Source organism: Capra hircus, chromosome 13 (genome assembly GCF_001704415.2).
Source record: "Capra hircus breed San Clemente chromosome 13, ASM170441v1, whole genome shotgun sequence".
NCBI classification, from domain to species: domain Eukaryota; kingdom Metazoa; phylum Chordata; class Mammalia; order Artiodactyla; family Bovidae; genus Capra; species Capra hircus.
This window is the reverse complement of record NC_030820.1, coordinates 47,567,833-47,587,927: the sequence shown is the minus strand read 5'-3', so window position 1 is coordinate 47,587,927 and position 20,095 is coordinate 47,567,833. Positions and strand designations below refer to the sequence as shown.

The following is a 20,095-nucleotide window of genomic DNA, read 5'->3' as shown; positions in this document are numbered from 1 at the left end:
GCACTACACTGAGTATTTTGCATAAACTCAGTCATCCTCATAACAAGCCAATGAACAGATATCCTTGTTTTACTGATGTACCTGAGCTCCAGAGAGGGAAAGTAACTTCCCCAAAGTCACACAGCTAAAGAGTCAGAGCCTTGTCTTCTTAAAGAGCAGAAATCAAACAGGCCCTGAAGTTCCAAGGATCTGTCTGGCCTATCCCAGATATGATTCCCAGTCGGGAGTTCTTCCCACTATCCAAACTTTCTCCTCAGCCCTGAAAAATGACTCTGGGCCGGTTATTTCCAGAGCTCTCCAGGTAATAGGATTTTAAAATTAATGTCTTATAATCATTTTTGGAACAGGTTCTTTAAACCTATTTATCCTTTCTCCAGCCCAGGGGAATAGATGCCTTTTCCTGATCTCTTTCTCTTTATATCCTCCACAGGATTCTTTTATTACAGATGTTTGCTCTTTTCTTTTTTTTTTTTCTATTCTGCATCCAAAGACCACCAAACCAACAAATCTTAGTGCTGTATTTTAGAATTTACTTTGAAGAATGGATCTGAAAGTCAGACTCCTTTCTATTAGCCCAAAGGAAGCTGAGAACATGACACTTTTGGCCTCAGGTGAATCTTTTATTACTTCAAACTAAGACATTTTTTCAAGGACAGTAGCACAGTCATTGTCACAAGCATGTTAATATATCTACTTTTTGATAAAGAGTATACTACAAGTCATGCTATTCATATTTTCAATAGCATTCTGGCAAAAATCAAAGACATTTCCAATTGTGTCAAACATTGGATGAGTAAATTCTACTTTCTGCCTTTGGGTAAATAAATGGGGTCATACAGTGAAGTGGTGGATAACAGATCATGTGAAGGGTCTCTTAAAATCTGCCCTTTACTCTAATGACCATTAGCCCCTTCGGTTACCACTGAACTTCTCAGCTATTTTCTGTAGTTCCAAATCCATCGCAGCCAAGTTTTCAAGTTCTTTTTCCTAGAAAATACAGAAAAATGGAGGCATGAGGTCCCAGATCAAAAAACAACCTACTTTTTTGTAGTTTGAGGGAGTATGAACAGAAAAGGGAGTTTTTGATATGTTAGAGGCTATAGAAGATACTCTACATCAGTGGTTTTCAAAATGCAGTTCCATAACCAGCAGCATCAGCATCACTAGGGAACTTATCAGAAATACAGGTTCTTGGGCCCTACCTGGGGCCTACCTACCAAACCTCACACTCTAAGGCTAGAAATACCATATGATTCTGATACACATTAAACTTTGAGAAGCACCAACATATATAATCAATACTGGTAGAAAAACAACAACAATAACAAAACACTGTTAAGGAAGGTAATGCTCCAGGAATGTTACTTCTCCCAGAGGTAGATGTCTGATGTAGGCTAGGAGATAATAAAGAGAGAACAAAGTAACTAATTTCTGTATCGTCTGTTCTTTCCTACCCTGGGAAATAGTGATGAAAAGTCAAATGACCAAGAAGAATACACTAGGCCAGTGGTTTTCAACCTTGGCTGAATATTGAAACCACCTGGGAGCTTTAAAACATCCTGATGCCCAGGCAGCACCCAAGACCAGACAGAATCTCTGGGGGTGGGTCCCAGAATGTCAGTAACTTTTCAAGCTCTCCAGGTGATGACAATGTGTAGCTGAGGTTGAGAAGCACTACAGTGGGAGGAAGGTGACAGGGATGTGGACAATGGCTAGATGCCAGGTAGAAATCAAACCTAGATGTTGTCTCCATTCCCTTACTAGGTCTACAGTCTCATGGTGATTAATTCCCATCATTTCCCCCGTAACATTAGATAATCTTGTACATAACATATAACATTAACTATCTGAAGTTAGTTTTAAACAGAAGCCCCACACTATACCTCTTCCTCCGTCAGAACTCCTTGGCCAGCCCTCTCCTCTTCATTTTCTGCTGTGTGTTGTGGGCTCATCTGCTCCTCGGAGTCATAGAAGTCTGGGAACTCAGCTGACTTCTTCCTGTAGTGAAGGAGCTGGTCCAGTTCGGCCACTCGGTCATACTGCCTTTTTAGATCCAGTTTGGGGTCCAGGTTTCTCTTCTCATACCCCCAGTTTACATCCTCTTCAAAGGGCTTTTTCTCCCACCAGTCATAGTTGTATTCTGGGAAGAAATTTCTCTCAGTCAAGGTCAGCCCATTTTCCTCTTCACCCTCAAGAAAACTGTCATCCATGTGGCCTTTTCTCTCAAAACGGCTGCTCTTCCACTGGGGAGGGTCATAGAATGGATTGAGTAGCTCCCCTAATCTCTTTTCAGTGATGTGACGGGGAGCATACTGTTTGCCTCGAAGCCTAGCCTCTTCCCTGTTCTCGTCAGCGTCTCGCGGGTCTCCCTGCGGCTGCCACTTCCCTCTGGCTGCTTCCTCACCCTTTTCCTCACCATAGTCGAGATAATTTCTCAGCTCGCCTGGTAGGCGGCGCCTCGCCTTGTCCCTCTGGCTTTCCTGAACACGGTGGTGCGTTTCACCCAAGAACCGTTTCTCTTCTGTTTGGCCTAGCGTGGAGAAGCCCACCGCCTCCCCTCCCCGGGCTCTGTAGCTGGGTCCCCGGGCCGGACCCCTCTCTTCCTCGCTTTCCTCGCTGTATCCCTGCGCCATGTTTAGATCCGGGCTGAGGCCATGTCTCTTGTTTTCCTGCTCTAGGCTCTCCTCGCTGGGAAGCCTTAAAGCCTGGTGCTCTCCACGGCCTCTGCCCCCGAATCGTGCCTCCTGCAAGTCTCCAGGAGCCTGGGCAGCTGAGTGTCTCCTCACTTCCTCCCCATATTTGGCTCCCTCCTCCAAAGCCCTAAAGTGGGAGGGATGGCGGGCTTTCTCTTCCCCTGAGTTGGCCGTGCCCACGTGTGACTCCTCCTCTAGGGGAGGATTCCCCTCCTGAGAGGATCTGTCGGGCCTGCTCCTCCCGTGGTGGTGTCTTGGCCTCGAGCGCCGTTTGTCCACCTCAGGGCTGGCATCCTCTTCGCTTTCTCCGGGTGCTTCCTGGCCCTCCGGACGCTGTTGGAGCTCTTGGGGCCAGTTCTCCTGGCTCTTGGTCTCCTCTCCGCTCTCCTGGCTGCTCCTCTCCCGGCTGTGCGACTTGTCAAGGGCCCCGGCAGACTGTGTATCATATCTGGACACTAACTCCTCTTTCTTAGCCGGAGTCTGGTTTCTTTGGTTGAGAAAGGCCGTTTGTGCCTTTCCAGGTCCTTCAGACAGTCTCTCCTCAGCGCCAATTTCCCCACGTTCCCTTTTCTGATATTTTAGCATTTCTTCCTCCCTGTTCTGTCCCTCGCTCTTAGAATAGCGTGTCTTTGCTTCCTTGGCCACTTGACTTCCCGGGGGCTCGCCTGCCCGCTCACGGCTATGCCCACCGCTCTCCGTGTCTGCTACTGTTGGGACTTGGGCATCCCCTTCCCCGGAGTCCTCCCTACTGGAGAGCCTAGCGCCTTCTGAGGTGTCAGCTGGGTCTCTCAACAATCTCACTTCGAACCTTGTGTTTTCATTTTCACTTTTCTCTTCATCTTTGAGCTCTTTTCCATCTATAATGAAAATTAAAAAAGAGTATCACTTCAGAATTGCTTGTGGTTCAGTAAGCACCAGCCTCAGTGATCACTACAAACCCTAAAGATCCTGAAAATCCTTGGGTAATTTTTTAAGTTAATTTTTTTAAGATTACTTTTTAAAGAAAGAAAGAAAGTGAAAGTGAAGTCACTTAGTCAGTGTCCGACTCTTTGTGACCCCGTGGACTGTAGCCTACCAAGCTCCTCTGTCCATGGCATTCTCCAGGCAAGAATACTGGAGTGGGCTGCCATTTCCTTCTCCAGGGGATCTTCCTGACCCAGGGATTGAACCCGGGTTTCCCACATTGGAGGCAGATGCTTTAACCTCTGAGCCACCAGGGAAGTGGTATGAAAACTCCTTAGCTGTATTTAAATCTGATAATAAATACATATTTATTTTTTCATAACACCCAATAAGCATCTTTTGTTTTGGCTGCATTTGGGGGCGGGGTTCTTCTTTGCTGCCTGCCGGCTTTTCTCTAGTTGCAATGAGTTGGGGTCTACTCTTCCTTGTGATGTGCAGGCGTCTCATTGTGGTGGCTTCTTTTGTTGCAGAGCACAGGCTCAGTAGTTGTGGTGTATTGGGCTAAGTTGCTCCAAGACATGTGGGAGCTTCCAGGACCAGGGATCAAACGTATGTCTTCTGCATTGTTAGGTGGATTCTTAACCACTGGATCACCTGAGCATCTTTCAGTGACCAAATTGAAACTCAAGTATAGGTTTATAAAATACTATAAAAATTCTATAAAATGTTAGAATTTAGAACCAGAAGAAACCTTAGAATTTGTGTAGTTCAACCTCCTTGTGACTACAGAGACATTGAGGCTCAGAGAGGTGTAATTAAGGACCATTCTTTAAAACGGAGAAGGTGATGGCACCCCACTCCAGTACTCTTGCCTGGCAAATCCCATGGATGGAGGAGCCTGGTGGGCTGCAGTCCATGGGGTCTCGAAGAGTTGGACACTACTGAGCGACTTCCCTTTCACTTTTCACTTTCATGCATTGGAGAAGGAAATGGCAACCCACTCTAGTGTTCTTGCCTGGAGAATCCCAGGGACAGGGGAGCCTGGTGGGCTGCTGTCTATGGGGTCACACAGAGTCAGACACTACTGAAGTGACTTAGCCACTAGCCAAGCCTTTAAAAATTAGCATTGTGTATTGTGTTGGGCTGTGTTGAACATTATTTCTTTGTAAATGAATGTAGAAATGAAGACTTTGGTTGATCCAACATTGACTTTCTTCATCACTGCAGCATTTCTCTGACTAGCAATGTGATGATGTAACAAATGAGAGTTTCTCATTTAATAATAATAAAAAAAATTGTGTAATGTTTTGGGAAAAAAAAATAATAAAAATTACCATTGTGTAAATATCTCCCGCTAGAACCCAGCTAAATAAAGTTAAATAGCCAAAATGGGAAATATCAGATTCAACAGAGGATTAAATTTCTTTAATTATTAGTCTGTTGTTGTTCAGTCACTCAGACTTATCTGACTCTTAGTTTATCAGACATTAATTATCCAATCAACTGTATAAATGCAACTTAGCAGTAAGTGACAATATAACTTAATAATTGGTGATAAGCAGGGTGTGTATTTCTTCCGAGAAAACCGCACAGCAGTGGAAGGGACCATGTCCTTCCCTCATTCAGGTTCCATCTTCCCCTCCTGTTCTCAAATGTTGAGAATGAACTTCAGTAAACTGAATTATCTTTGTATTACACAAGTCAACAGTTATAGTAGATGGTGTAACAAATATTTTAACTGAATATTGTTTTCTTTCATCTTTTCCAAATGTTGACAGCTTCTTTTTTTTAAGTTATTTAATTTTAACTGGAAGATAATTGTTTTACCATGTTGTGTTGGTTTCTACCATATATCAACATGAATCAGCCACAGGTATACACATGTCCCCTCCCTCTTGAACCTCCCTTCCACCTCTTACCCCATCCCAGCCCTCTAGATTATCAGAGAACACCAGGCTGAGCTCCCTGCTCTAAATGGCAACTTCCCATTAACTATCTATTTTACACTTGGTAATGTATATCTTTCAATGCTATTCTCTCAATTTGTCCCACCATCTTCTTCCCCCGCTGTGTCCATAAGTGTATTCTCTATGTCTGAGTCTCTATTCCTGTCCTACAAATAGATTCATTAGTACCATTTTTCTAGATTCCATATATATGTGTTAATATACAATATTTGTTTTTCACTTTCTGACCTACTTCATTCTATATAACAGGCTCTAGGTTCATCTACCTCACTAAACTGACTAAAATTTATTATTTGTTGACAGCTTCTTTACTAAGGTAAGGTCAGGTAAGGTCACTCAGTCATGTCCGCCGCTTTCCTAACCCACAGACTGTAGCTTACCAGGCTCTTCCGTCTATGGGATTTTCCAGGCAAGAGTACTGGAGTGGGTTGCCATTTCCTTCTCCAGAGGATCTTCCAAACCCAGGGATCGAACTCAGGTCTCCCACACTGTAGGCAGACACTTTACCGTCTGAGCCACAAGGGAAGTCCCTGAACTCAAGGGCATCCCACGAAAGGAGATAATGCAGTTAACACTGAGTTGTTAGCTTGGGGGGCTTGGATTTCAACGGATGTCACTGAGTTCAGATAGAACAACTGCAGTCAAGGCCGCTCACAGCTCTGGGCTGACCTCTGTGCCATCCATGGTGAGAGCCACCAACCCTTTGTGGCTATTGAGGACTTGAAATGTGGCTGGTCCAAACGGAGACATGCCATAAATATAAGACACAACAAGATGTCAGATACTTCAGATTGAAAAAAGAATGTAAGATGTCTCAAATTTTCATATTGATTATATGTTGAAATGATAATATTTTGGATGTACAGTATAATATAAATATATTGGATGTATAAAAATTATATTGATAAAGTAAATGGGACAAAATTAAATGTATTATTATTTACTTATTAAATTTATTATTATTCTTTTACTTTTTTAAGGTGGCTACTGGAAAATCTGAAATTGTATTTGTGGTTCACATGGTATTTCTACTGAACAACTCTTGATGATTCATTTTGAATTGACATTTGCAAAACAGAAAAAATGCCTTACAAATAGCTGTGAAAAGAAGAGAGGTGAAAAGCAAAGGAGAAAAGGAAAGATATAAGCATCTGAATGCAGAGTTCCAAAGAATAGCAAGAAAAGATAAGAAAGCCTTCTTCAGTGATCAATGCAAAGAAATAGAGGAAAACAACAGAATGGGAAAGACTAGAGATCTCTTCAAGAAAATGAGAGATACCAAGGGAACATTTCATGCAAAGATGGGCTCGATAAAGGACAGAAATGGTCTGGGCCTGACAGAAGCAGAAGATATTAAGAAGAGGTGGCAAGAACTGTACACAGAAGAACTGTACAAAAAAGATCTTCATGACCCAGATAATCATGATGATATGATCACAAATCTAGAGCCAGACATCTTGGAAAGTGAAGTCAAGTGGGCCTTAGAAAGCATCACTACGAACAAAGCTAGTGGAGGTGATAGAATTCCAGGGGAGCTGTTTCAAATCCTGAAAGATGATGCTGTGAAAGTGCTGCGCTCAATATGCCAGCAAATTTGGAAAACTCAACAGTGACCACAGGACTGGAAAAGGTCAGTTTTCATTCCAATTCCAAAGAAAGGCAATGCCAAAGAAGGTTCAAACTACCGCACAATTGCACTCATCTCACATGCTAATAAAGTAATGCTTAAAATTCTCCAAGCCAGGCTTCAGCAATATGTGAACCGTGAACTCCCTGATATTCAAGCTGGTTTTAGAAAAGGCAGAGGAACCAGAGATCAAATTGCCAACATCCGCTGGATCATCGAAAAAGCAAGAGAGTTCCAGAAAAAACATCTATTTCTGCTTTATTGGCTATGCCAAAGCCTTTGACTGTGTGGATCACAAGAAACTGTGGAAAATTCTGAAAGAGATGGGAATACCAGACCACCTGACCCGCCTCTTGAGAAACCTGTGTGCAGGTCAGGAAGCAACAGTTAGAACTGGACATGGAACAACAGACTGGTTCCAAATAGGAAAAGGAGTACGTCAAGGATGTATATCGTCACCCTGCTTATTTAACTTCTATGCAGAGTACATCATGAGAAATGCTGGACTGGAAGAAACACAAGCTGGAATCAAGACTGCCGGGAGAAGTATCAATAACCTCATATATGCAGATGACACCACCCTTATGGCAGAAAGTGAAGAGGAGCTAAAAAGCCTCTTGATGAAAGTGAAAGAGGAGAGCGAAAAAGTTGGCTTAAAGCTCAACATTCAGAAAATGAAGATCATGGCATCCGGTGCCATCACTTCATGGGAAATAGATGGGGAAACAGGGGAAACAGTGTCAGACTTTATTTTTTGGGGCTCCAAAAACACTGCAGATGGTGACTGCAGCCATGAAATTAAAAGACACTTACTCCTTGGAAGAAAAGTTATGACCAACCTGGATAGCATATTCAAAAGCAGAGACATTACTTTGCCGACTAAGTTCCGTCTAGTCAAGGCTATGGTTTTTCCAGTGGTCATGTATGGATGTGAGTGTTGGACTGTGAAGAAGGCTGAGTGCCAAAGAATTGATGCTTTTGAACTGTGGTGTTGGAGAAGACTCTCGAGAGTCCCCTGGACTGCAAGGAGATCCAACCAGTCCATTCTGAAGGAGATCAAACCTGGGATTTCTTTGGAAGGAATGATGCTAAAGCTGAAACTCCAGTACTTTGCCCACCTGATGCGAAGAGCTGACTCATTGCAAAAGAGCCTGATGCTGGGAGGGATTGGGGGCAGGAGGAGAAGGGGACGACCGAGGATGAAATGGCTGGATGGCATCACTGACTCGATGGACGTGAGTCTGAGTGAACTCCGGAAGATGGTGATGGACAGGGAGGCCTGGCGTGCTGCGATTCATGGGGTCACAAAGAGTCGGACACGACTGAGTGACTGAACTGAACTGAACTGAACTTTGTAAAAATGTCCAAGTCTATTCCTCTCTGCTTAAAAGCCTAGTCAGGCATAATATTCTCATGTTTTATGAGGCAACTGAAATGTCCCTGACCTTGGGCTAGCTCCTCACCAATGCCTCTGCCTTTTAAGAGCCAGTGATGGTGTGTGCAGCACTGAGGCAGGGCTGACCATGTAGCCATAGATAAGCAGGGAGGATCTGAGCAGATACTGACATCATTCAAACAGGATCTCAGCTTCCCTAGGCAGAGGCTGTGTGCCCCATTTCCTACTCCCTGCTGGTAAGGAAGAGAATTATTTTTATTTTTTCCTGGTTAAATGTATGCTGCCTATAGCAGCTTGCCTGAGACTTAGCACTTCTTCCTAAATTTAGCTTTTAGCCCCTTCAGGTGAGATATGAGAAGGGCTGTGATTAGCAGCATACAGTTTTGTCAATCTGAAAATGAAGGTGTGAAGCTCACTCTTATTTCAAGTAAAAAGGGGAAAAATGCACCTTTCTTCCCTGACTGTCATGTTGCAAAGAGGACCATATCAACCAGGTCAAATAGATTTTTATACCTGCTAATTGGAACATGAATTCCCTAAGGTATCTTCAAACCATAAAACAATGATTCTTCTCTATCCCCCAAATGTTCGTTTGCTCAGCACATCCAGAGATGTGCTGGAGAGAGTGGGAGTGGAGATGGGCTGGGGATGGGAGGGAGGCTGCGTGAAGAAATTCGTCCATCTGGTTGGCAGAAAACTCCATAAGTTTTCTGATAAGCATAAGACATATCAGTGAAAGAGAAAACCAGAATAAAACAAGAGTGGACAAAGAATGTCGCCTGCCAAGTCAGTAAACAAAGGATGTTTTTTCTGGTCACCATGACATCAGCCACAGCTAATTGTGTTCCCAGAGGGGATTTAGGAAGGAGAAAAATAAGATAAAAGTACATATTCCAAGGGATGACTTCAGTAATCCCAGACTCTTGTATCTTCCCATATGTAGAAAAGTGCCAAATTCATTAACTTAAGATGTCTAGTTATCTTCAGTTAACAGTAATCTTTTGAAGTTCTGATTACCTGGTTTTTGTTGCAAAAACTCCTATATATCCTGGTTCCTCCCTTACCTCTTCAAAATAGTCCCACAGAGCTATCTGAGAGGCTGTTTCCTGGGCTTAAGTCCTCAATATGTCAATGGGATAAAATAAATTCTCAACTTTTGGTTGTGCTTTTTTTTTCCAGTCAACAGAAATTATGAACTAGTAGCCCAGAGGTGAGTTATATTTGGTCTAAATAACATTTTCAGTAAATTTGAATTCAGACGCAATACTTAAATGCCAGGAGATACTGCTCAGAAAAATCCAACTTTTAAATTATTGTGAAAAATCCCAAGATCTCTCAACAGAATCCATATTTCTCTCACAATAGGATTGAAGCTGTGAAAAATCTACTCCCCTTTAGAAGGGGCATGTATCCTCCAATTTGTGAGTCACTTCCTGTCCTGTTTTACACCTTTCTGTTATCTGTCTGTCTGGCCCTGACTGGTGTTTGAGTCTCCGCCACCCTGGAGGAGTTCAAATTTTCCTGATCTCACTATTGAATGGCTCTCTGGCTGTGATGTCTCTAAGGTCCTGATAGACGTGGGTCATTTAATTTTTACCAGTTTACCTGGGGATCTCTCAAGAGACCTCAAAAAAACCCAGGGCACAGTCAATGATGAGCAAAAGCTAGAATCCTACCTGAGGATTAAGAATCTGATCTTGGCAGTTAACAGCAGTTTGCCCTACAATCAATAACTCTTCTAAGTGACTGAACAACAAAAAGCAATCATGGTTCTTTGATGACCTAGTCTGACAGACCCGGAACTTCTACATCCATCTGGTAAACAAAGAAAGGGGAAGGGAGAGAGCCAGATGGGTTGACCCAAAGGAGCAGATTTTAGTCCCTGCCAGGAGACCCAGCCCTGCTCTCACTCATTCCCTGCAATGGTTAATAAGCTCATTCAAACAAGCTCATTCCTGTAACTGCTGGAAGAGAAAGCTGGGGAGAAATTCATAAAAGTATTAGATTGGGAGTGGTAAGGAAGCTTCCTTCCACTGTGCATGGGGCTCATAGGACCTCAAGCTCCCACACCTCTTATGGTTATCCTGAAGCCCCCTCTGGTGGATAGAGTCCCCCAGGTTACTCTTTTGGCTAATCACTAATACTTTTTTAAAATATAATTTTATACATGGGGCCTCATGTGCAGCAATGGAAAGAGAGTATTATCTTGCAATGGGAGATTTTGAAGGTGAAAAGAAAAAAATAAAATCTTTTGTTCATAGCCTGATGCAAAATTTAAAAGCAGAGAAAGATGTTAAAGAGAGCAGAGCTTTGGAGATTTTTTTGAATCAATTTGACTTTATGATAAAAGAGATGCATAGTTTTGTAAAATTTGTCTCTTTGAGTCAACTCCCGATGAATACTGGTTGTATCACTGTTCAAATTTTGTTTTCAGCATAAGCTGCTTTGCAGAGAAACATCCCAGTCTATACTCAGAAGGCCATCACTCTGACTTTTTGGATGCTCTAAGTCTGTCCCCACCCCTTCCAATTCTCAGGCCTGAAACTCCTGACACCATTTGGTAGTACCACTCATTCTAACAATGGGCTTCCCAGGTGGTGCAGAGGTAAAGAATCCACCTGCCAATGCAGGAGACTCAGGTTCTATCCCTGGTTCAGGAATATTCCCTGAAGAAGGAAATGGCAAACCACTTCAATATTTTTGCCTGGAAAATTCCATGGACAGAAGAGTCTGGCAGGAGCTGCCAAGAGTTGCACGTGTGAACGTGTGCATCCATGCACGCGCGCGCGCACACACACACACACACACACACACACATTCTAATAAACTATGCATTAAAATGGCTTAACCAATTTGTTACATAAATGGCCAAAAGTTTCCCAGTCACCTTTCCAAGCTTCTAACTCCTCGTCGTCAGAAGAGTAGAAAACAAAGAGAAGCATAATTTTTGTTTTCTTCTATCCTCTCATCTTTCAACACTTCTCCCCTCTGTCTAAACACAAACAAGCATTCCCCATACATCCCTCCACTAAATAAAAGCCTGTTTTAAAATTCCAAACTCTCAAACCAAGGAATTTAAGAACTGATAAACATCTCACAGACTATCGTTGAGTTCAGCTCCCTCATTTAATTTGAGGAAATAGGCCCAGAGAGGCAAGGGGTCTTCCCCACGGTAACACTAGCTATTAAGTGAAGTAGCATAGCAAGGACTAAAAGCCATAGCTTATCTCCCCAGATACTGATTGAGCCTGTACCCTTCCCACTGCATCACACCCCTGGGTCATAGGGAAGTAAAGTGGAAGTTGAAATGGAGGGAGCAGGAGAAAGGACAAATCTTTGTCGGACACTTACTATTCTTCAGGACTTGTCGGCACTCAGGGGTGATGGGTGGAGCGCTGGACTTCAATAGGGCATTTGAGAGGACCTCGATGATGCAGTGAGTCACCTAGAGGGGAATCCAAAAGTAGGTTGGCAAAGCTGGTGTCACTGGGATGGACTACTTAACCCAGAGCTGCTGTCAAGAGAAGCTTGACTGTGTGACCTGTACTTATGCAAAATCCTTGGAGGAATGTAGGTTCACAAGGTCTGTACTGAAACCTCCCAGGCCTCTCCACAGAGCAATGCAAAAAGGCACTGGGTCAAGACTGTCCAGAGAAAGAAATAAATACCCACTTCGGAACAGATTAGAAGGAAAATGTGTGATGACAGCTATCCTCATGGGCACTGAAACATCCAGGAAGAAGATAAAAAAACCAGGGCAAGAGGGGCATCACTTACTCCCGTTTCCACATTGTTGTTTGTTTTTTGTTTTGTTTAGTTTGATGAGATAATGAGTGGGAGGATCCAGAGTCTAGATAAAAGTCTAGATTTCAGAATTCCATTTCAACTTACCATTTCTTCATTGTGGTTGCTGATGTCCACTGGCATTGAGCTGACGGCTTTGAAAGAGAAAAGGAATGGGAAACGACGTGAGTTGATTTTGGAAGCTGTGTGTCTGCAAACTCACAAAATCACCCCACCCCTAGCTTGTTACTTGGGAGGAGGAGCAGAGTCAGAGCTAAGCAAGGTGGAGGCAGTTGGGGATGTCTGCCTCAGGGACCAGAATCACCTCAGTTGCATGTATACACACACACATACACATACACAGCTGTTTTCCCTTAACATGTTGTAAACAAGATTAGGAATCTTATATCCAATATAAATCATATCCACAGAAGAAGACCTTCTAGGATACTGACAATTTTCTATTTTCCATCTGGGTGCTGATTACACAGGTGTGTTCAATGAGTGAAAAATTCAGTAAGAAGTATACTTTATTTTTTTGGCCACGTGGCATGTGGGATCTTTCTTTTTTCAAAAACTCTTTTTGAAAATAATTTTCTTTATTTATTTTTGGTTGTGCTGGGTCTTTGTTGCTGGATAGGTTTTTCTCCAGTTGCAGCGAGCAGGGACTACTGTCTCTTTGTGGTACGCAGGCTTCTCATTGTGGTGGCTTCTCTTGTGGAGCATGGGCTCTAGAACGCAAGGACTCATTAGTTGTGCTGCATAGGCTTAATATAGTTGCAGAACATGGGCTTAGTTGCTCTGAGACATGTGAGATCTTCCTGGATCAGGGATTGAAACCATATCTCCTGCATTAGTAGGTGGATTCTCTAGCACAGAACCACCAGGGAAGCCCAAACTGTAAACTTATAATTCATGCAGTTTTTTATATATATATATCAATAAAAAAATTAAAAGCAAACCTAGTTTAAATGAAACCAGAGTGCCCTCCTCAACCTTTCTGCCTACTCAGAATGGGTAAAGATATGTGATTCCCTATGCCTCTTCCAGTCCCCAAGAAAATATTTACCCTGAAATTCATTTCCTTTACAAAAACGTGGTTGTGATTATTTTATGTAATTAATTACCTTGTTTTACCCCAAGTCTTTTCTTAGACAAGCGTGCTAGTGTGGCTGTATCAGTGTGGCTTCCCTTCCCCCATGTTGTCTGCATCCAGGTAAAGAACATGAAAGAAAGAAAGAAAGTGGAGTCGCTCAGTCGTATCTGACTCTTTGCGACCCCACAGACTGACTGTAGCCTACTAGGCTCCTCCATCCATGGGATTTTCCAGGCAAGAATACTGGAGTGGGTTGCCATTTCCTTCTCCAATGGAAATTATCTGATTTTACCAGGACAGCACCAAGTCCATGATAGCACATGCAAATAAGTGTTTAACAAAGGTTCATGAGATATTGCAAAAAGATACATTTTAATTTATTTAAATTAAATTTTATGAGATTCTGTTTATTTTAAACCCATGATTGAGGTGATTTTGTCTTCTTAGGAAATACTTCAGGTGTTTTTAATTTTACAGTGCCTTTTTCAGTTGCTTTTATCTTTCACTTTGATTTTGTCCTGTCTAAGCCCTTTCCACTGGAGGAGTTCAAAGCATTTACGTATAGGCCCATCTCCATAGTTCTCCTGACACTTCCAGTTATTATCGCTGGAGAAGCTCAGTGCATAAGATTCTTCCAGGAATCTGAAACAAGTGAAGAGATATTTAGAGCAAGAGCAAAACTCTCAGACATCAGAGATGTAAGCTATCCAAGTGCAGCTGCTTATTACCAGCAACCTGACCTTTCCCAAATATTTGCTTTCAAAGTCTCTTGAACTGTTTCCCTCTAGTCAAACCATAGCACTCAATTTAGAAATAAAACTCCTATTTCATTTACTTACCTTACTGAATTTTCCTTATCAAAGCACAGCCTGGGATCTACTTCAGTTGTTTCAAGGGACTTAAATAATGCAGTGTGTTAAATTAAAATCACGGGTAAAATATTTGAGAGGTGGCTAACAAGGTATGAACCCATAATGTTCCTGAAATGTAGTTCATACAAGATCTGGATGGCCACCTTTGACATTCAGAGTCTAATATGCTAGGCCATTATTTTATCCCCCAAATGACTGTTACTTGAGAACATTCCTACTTCAGCACTTACTCTTTCCACCTGATATCTGGAAAATCCCCTGAAAAGCAATAACTGAGAAAATTACTCCTGCAATAAACTAGAAGGTGCCCTTTTAAATTCTAGTTTTACTAAACTTTCTTTGGTAATACATTTTCTTGCTAATAATTTTTCTCTTTTTTCTCCCTACAAATGTTTAATAGTTGCTATTATAAACTATTTGGGGCAGAGGAATATTTTTCTTTAATGACTCTAAATAATTTGCAACTTATGTTTGTTTTTATAGAACAGTCCTGTTTCCCTGATTGAGGCTCTCCAGATGTGTTTTTGATGGAACTCAGATCTCCTTATGAAAACATATTATGCATCTAGTGAGATATCTAAGTTCTACTGTATTTCTTCCAGTAGAATCTATGACAGCAAAACCAAAGATATGTTGATACCCCTAAAGTAGCTTATTTTATTTCTGTATAAGTTAAGATTTAGGGGTCACAAAAGAAAACCCAATGATTATGATAAAAGCGAAGTAATCAAATGGCAGAAAAACTTTCAAATAATATCACATGGTAAATCTGAGAATAACTTCCAAAATAATAGTATTCCATAAGACTGACTGCTGAGTTTTCCAAGTTTGCTGGCATATTGAGTGCAGCACTTTCACAACATCATCTCTCAGGATTTGAAATAGCTCAGCTGGAATTCCATCACCTCCACTAGCTTTGGTCATAGTGATGCTTCCTAAAGCCCCCTTGACTTTGCACTCCAGTACGTCTGGCTCTAGATGAGTGATCACACATTGTGGTTATCTGAGTCATTAAGATCTTTTTTGTAGGAGAAGGGGATGACAGTAGATGAGATGGTTGGATGACATCACTGACTCAATGGACATGAGTTTGAGTTAGTTTCAGGATATGATGAAGGACAGGGAAGCCTGGGGTGCTGCGGTCCATGGGGTTGCAAGAAGCTGGATACAACTGAGCGACTGAACAAGAACAACAAATAAGACTAACAAACTAAGGTTTCATCCCAGAGTGAAAATAAAACAGCTATAAAATAATGCAGTAAGCAAGCTCTTTTGAATGCAGAAACCATCTTACCTAGTGTAATATGAATAGCATGTAGCTCCTGAATGCATATCAATTTTTAGGATGCATAGTAACTACTGTAGAAAGGTATAGATCTCCTTCCAGAAGCTCATAATGGTAGGAAATAAACCAGATGGTTTCCACAGGATTCCTGTGATTTTGGTAAATAACAAACTCTGCTTGAAGGCTACCATGTCTCATTTCCAAGCATTTGGAGGAGGAGGGAATGGGGAATAGACTTTTTTTTCCTGGGGTGAGAGAAAGTGTTCTGAAATGTTATAATGGTTACACAATCTGTGAGTGTTCAAAAAATCACTGATTTGTGCACTTTAAAAAGTATAGATTTTATGGTGTGTGAATTATAGCTCAGTAAAAAACTTTTTTTTAAGAATATCATGATTTTAGTTGATGTTAAAATATAAACCCTTCTTAAAATATTATCTTGCAAAAGAGCCGTAAATATTTTACCACTATAGGGGCTTCCCTGGTAGCTCAGTGGTAAAGAAACTGCCTGCAATGCAAGAGACTGCATTTGATCCCAGGTTGAGAAGATCCTCTGGAGAAGGGAATGGCAACCCACTCCAGTATTCCTGCCTGGAGAATTCCATGGACAGAGGAACCTGGTGGGCTATAGTCCATGGGGTCCCAAAGAGTCAGACGCGACTGGGTGACTAATACACATGTAGGTAAATAAGTCTCAGAAATAACATTGTTTTTGTGGTCTATAGCACAATGTATAGCACAGATTTAGCCTATTAAGCAATTCCTTTCTGCAAATATTTTTCATCAGGAAGGACTCTAAATATTTATTTGGCTTTCTTCAATTAAATCATGAACATTTGTAGGCAATTTGTAACAGTGACAAGAATTTTTTGAAAATTCTGAATTTGCAATGAAAAAAATTACCTCTGGCTCTTGTCTCTCTTTATATCTGGGATCCAGTAATTACTGTCAATGGAACCCTCATATTCATGGATGGCAATGCTTCAATTCTAGTTAGGAATTTCAATCTTAGATAAGAACAATATTCTATGAGGTTATTAAGACAGTTTTTAAAAAACCCTCCAGTTTAATCTGGTGGCAGCATATTTACTTTTCAGTGGACTTGTAGTGACTTCAGCATACAAATACACACACACACACACACACACACACACACACACACACTTCCCTCCCCCCCCAAATTTCTAAAGATCATTGAGATTCAGAGCAGTTTGAAAAATTAATCCCACAATTTTCCACACATTAAAATTGCATCCTCCCAAATTGACTAAAACAATTTATTTTTATTACTCTAAGAATATTTTGTGTGGTTATTTCACACTCACTATTTTCCTGGAGCACAAAAGTCAAAATATCTATTGCACTTCTCATTTATAACTTAAAGATATATTAATTTGAGTGTGAAATTACCTCTTCCCAGAGACAGAAATATAAAATACAGAAAAATATTACATTAAACCTGTGGATAAATGAACATACATATGTGTCATTTCTTAACATATATGTTAAGAAAAAAGATATATCTTTTATACATATATACATAAGAGGCTTACTTTTATCTCATTATGTTTAAATAATAGTAACAGTCATAGAAAGTATACAGTTGCCAACTAATATAATAGCTGTACTCCTGTCTCTCCGTGGTCATCTGGCTTTAAAAAGCCAAACAAACACTTAATTGCAGATACAGAAAAAGACTATAACAGCATTTCTCTAAATAGATGGAGAGGATGTGACATTTTAGACATGAGCTAGGAAGTCCTCTCGCTTTTTCCAAGCCAGATGTTGGGGCGGGCAGTTGAAGGGAAACACTCAGGGAAGGGAAGAAATTAAGACCTCAATCAAGAGGGAGAGACTTTCCACTCAACCCTCCCTCTCACCCAGTATCCACCAGCCAAGATGCCCAGAACTGCCAAGGAGACAGAGGCTGGCGCTGTCCGCGGTGCTGAACGGCCAGCCGCGCCTACTCACCTGCAACCACCGTGGCTCCCAGAAAGCCGAGAAGGGCGGCCGGCTGCATGGCCTGGCTCGTCCAAATCTGCGCGAAGAAAAGGATAGCAGTCGGAACGGTGAATGACAAGAGGATGGAAGGCGAGATGAAGATGCTCCGGGAAAACAGCCTTGTATCCTGGTCCCCGCGGTGTGGGGCGGTTGGCGCAGGCCCTGCTCTTTTAAAGGGCAAGCCAGGGCCGCAAGGCTGGGAGGGGCTGGCACCTAGGAGGCGGCGCCCCCTCGCTTAGCTCTGACGTCATGAAACGGCCTTCAGGGGCGGTGGCGCACGTAGGTAGAAATTTACGCCAGTGCAGTCGCCTCGGTGCTCCGAGTCTTCAGCGCGAGTGGGGAGTTAGGCAGAAAGGGTGGAAGGATGAGGGGAGGTAGCTCAAATCGAAGTCCAGAGGGGAGAGGAGGGAGTCCTGCTTAGACTGTCGAAATATATTTCTCTTCTTCCCCGCATCCCGCCTTCCCCAACCCCTCCAAACCCCCCAACCCCCAACCCCAGCCGCCAACCTCCTTATCTAGAAACGTGTTTGAGGCTGTATGAAAGTGTTAGTCGCTTCAGTCGTGTCCGACTCTTTGCGACCCGATGGACTGTAGCCCCGCCAGGCTCCTCTGTCCATGGAATTCACCAGGCAAGAATACTGAAGTGGGTTGCCGGTTCCTTCTCCAGGAGATCTTCCCGACCCAGGGATTGAACCCAGGTCTCCCTCATTGCAGGCAGATTCTTTACCATCTGAGCCACCAGGGAGGCTGTGTATCTCTTTTAATTATCATAGTTGGCCGATAGCCAGTTCCTATATTCAGACTTAGTTTTCTTTTTTTCTCATTATTTTATAAACCTTTTATTATTTTTGCCTTTGACATTTAGATTAACGTGTACAGGGCAGAGGTGGGGGCCACGGAAGATTTCTCATGAATTCTCTCAAAGCCGGACGACGGAGGAAATAAGCATTTTCTTTATAAATAAGGGCTTTAGAATAAACATCCTATAAGATAGCGTCATGGTCACTTTTTTTTTTTTGGCTGAGCAGGAAGCGCAGAGTCTTAACCTCTAGACCTCCAGGAATTCCCACTTGTTAAAAAAAAGCACATAAGTCTGTTTTCTATGTCTGTTTCTCCATTGTTGCCCTGTGAGTAAATTCTTCAGTACCATTTTTCCAGATTCCTTATATATGTGTTAGAATACGGTATTTATCTTTCTCTTTCTGACTCACTTCACTCTGTATAATAGATTCTAGGAAGGAGAGGGTGAGATGTATGGAAAGAGTAACAAGGAAATGTACATCACCATATGTAAAATAGATACCCAATAGGAATTTGCTGTATGTCTCAGGAAACTCAAACAGGGGCTCTGTATCTACCTAGAGGGGTGGGATGGGGAGGGAAATGGGAGGGAGCTTCAAAAGGGAGGGGATATATGTATACCTATGGGTGATTCATGTTGAGATTTCACAGAAAACAGCAAAATTCTGTAAAGCAATTATCCTTCAATAAAAAATAAAAAAGATCAACACCTAATTTTTCTGGGAATTTGTTTTTTTCTTTTTACTGAAATGACCATATTTCCCACCTGCTGTGTAGTTTAACTTTGGAAAAAACCTAGAATTCATATGTGCATGTTAATGGGCATGTTTCTGGACTCCTCTAGAATATCAATCCGTCCCATTTCAGTGGTCTATTTGTTTGTCCTTGAAGCAGTACCACAGTTTCTTTATCATCATATCTTTTAAATATGTCTTGATATCTGGTGGAAAAGTTCTTCCACCCTTATCTTTCTTTACGAAGTTATTAGTTATTCTTGGCCCTTTGCACTTTCATATAAATTTTAGAAGCAGTTTTCAATTTTCATGAAAAAAGTCTAAGATTTTGATATGAATTTATCAAATTTATAGATCGATTTTATTACAACTGACATCTTTAATCTGTGAATTAATTTGGGAACAAATGACAATAGTGGATTGACAGTTTTTTGATTGCTGTTATTGTTCTGGATATAATTTTATCTGAACTTGTACAAAATACTATTACCATAGAAAAAGAAGAGAAGCTACATGGAAAAACATATCTCAGGAATGGTCTCAAAGAAAAACTGAGGAAAACAAACCCTTAGAAACCAGGTTTTAGAAAAAAGCATAGTTTTGTACACGACTCCTGAAATAAGTTACCCATCAGGATCCAGCTAGTAAAGTGAAACTACTAGAAGGAATTTAATTTAGGAAAAATAGGGATTAGAAAAGCTGAAGAGCAAATAAGAGAAAATGAGGACACCCAAAGATTGTTAACTGCAGGCAGCTGGTATGCCCCTAGGGAATGGTAGGATAAAGAAAGGATGTGTCTTTGCTAGACCCCAAAAACATGGTCCACCCAGTGGAGTGGAAACCTTTACAGGCTACGAAGGCCATGGAATCATGGAGGGAGGGCAGTCTGGTGGGAGCTAGAATCACAGAAGAGAAGCAGCCACTGCTAGAAATGCAC

General features: G+C 41.8%; 1 protein-coding gene across 1 annotated transcript; it reads right to left on the bottom strand.

Annotated features, from left to right (window-relative positions):
* CHGB (chromogranin B) lies at positions 514-17,950 on the bottom strand. Its single transcript, XM_005688174.3, has 5 exons — positions 17,594-17,950; positions 12,478-12,524; positions 11,938-12,031; positions 1,884-3,550; positions 514-987 (listed from the first exon to the last, which is right to left on the bottom strand). The coding sequence occupies exons 1-5, from the start codon at positions 17,640-17,642 to the stop codon at positions 904-906; spliced, it is 1,941 nt and encodes a 646-aa protein (XP_005688231.2). The 5' UTR covers positions 17,643-17,950; the 3' UTR covers positions 514-903.

Coding starts and splice junctions, on each gene's coding strand:
- CHGB (XM_005688174.3), bottom strand. CDS start 17,642: ATGCAGCCGGCCGCCCTTCTCGGCTTTCTGGGAGCCACGGTGGTTGCA. Junction 12,525..17,593: donor GGGAGCCACGGTGGTTGCAG/GTGAGTAGGCGC, acceptor TCTCTTTCAAAG/CCGTCAGCTCAATGCCAGTG. Junction 3,551..11,937: donor CCGACAAGTCCTGAAGAATA/GTAAGTGTCCGA, acceptor TTTTCATTATAG/ATGGAAAAGAGCTCAAAGAT.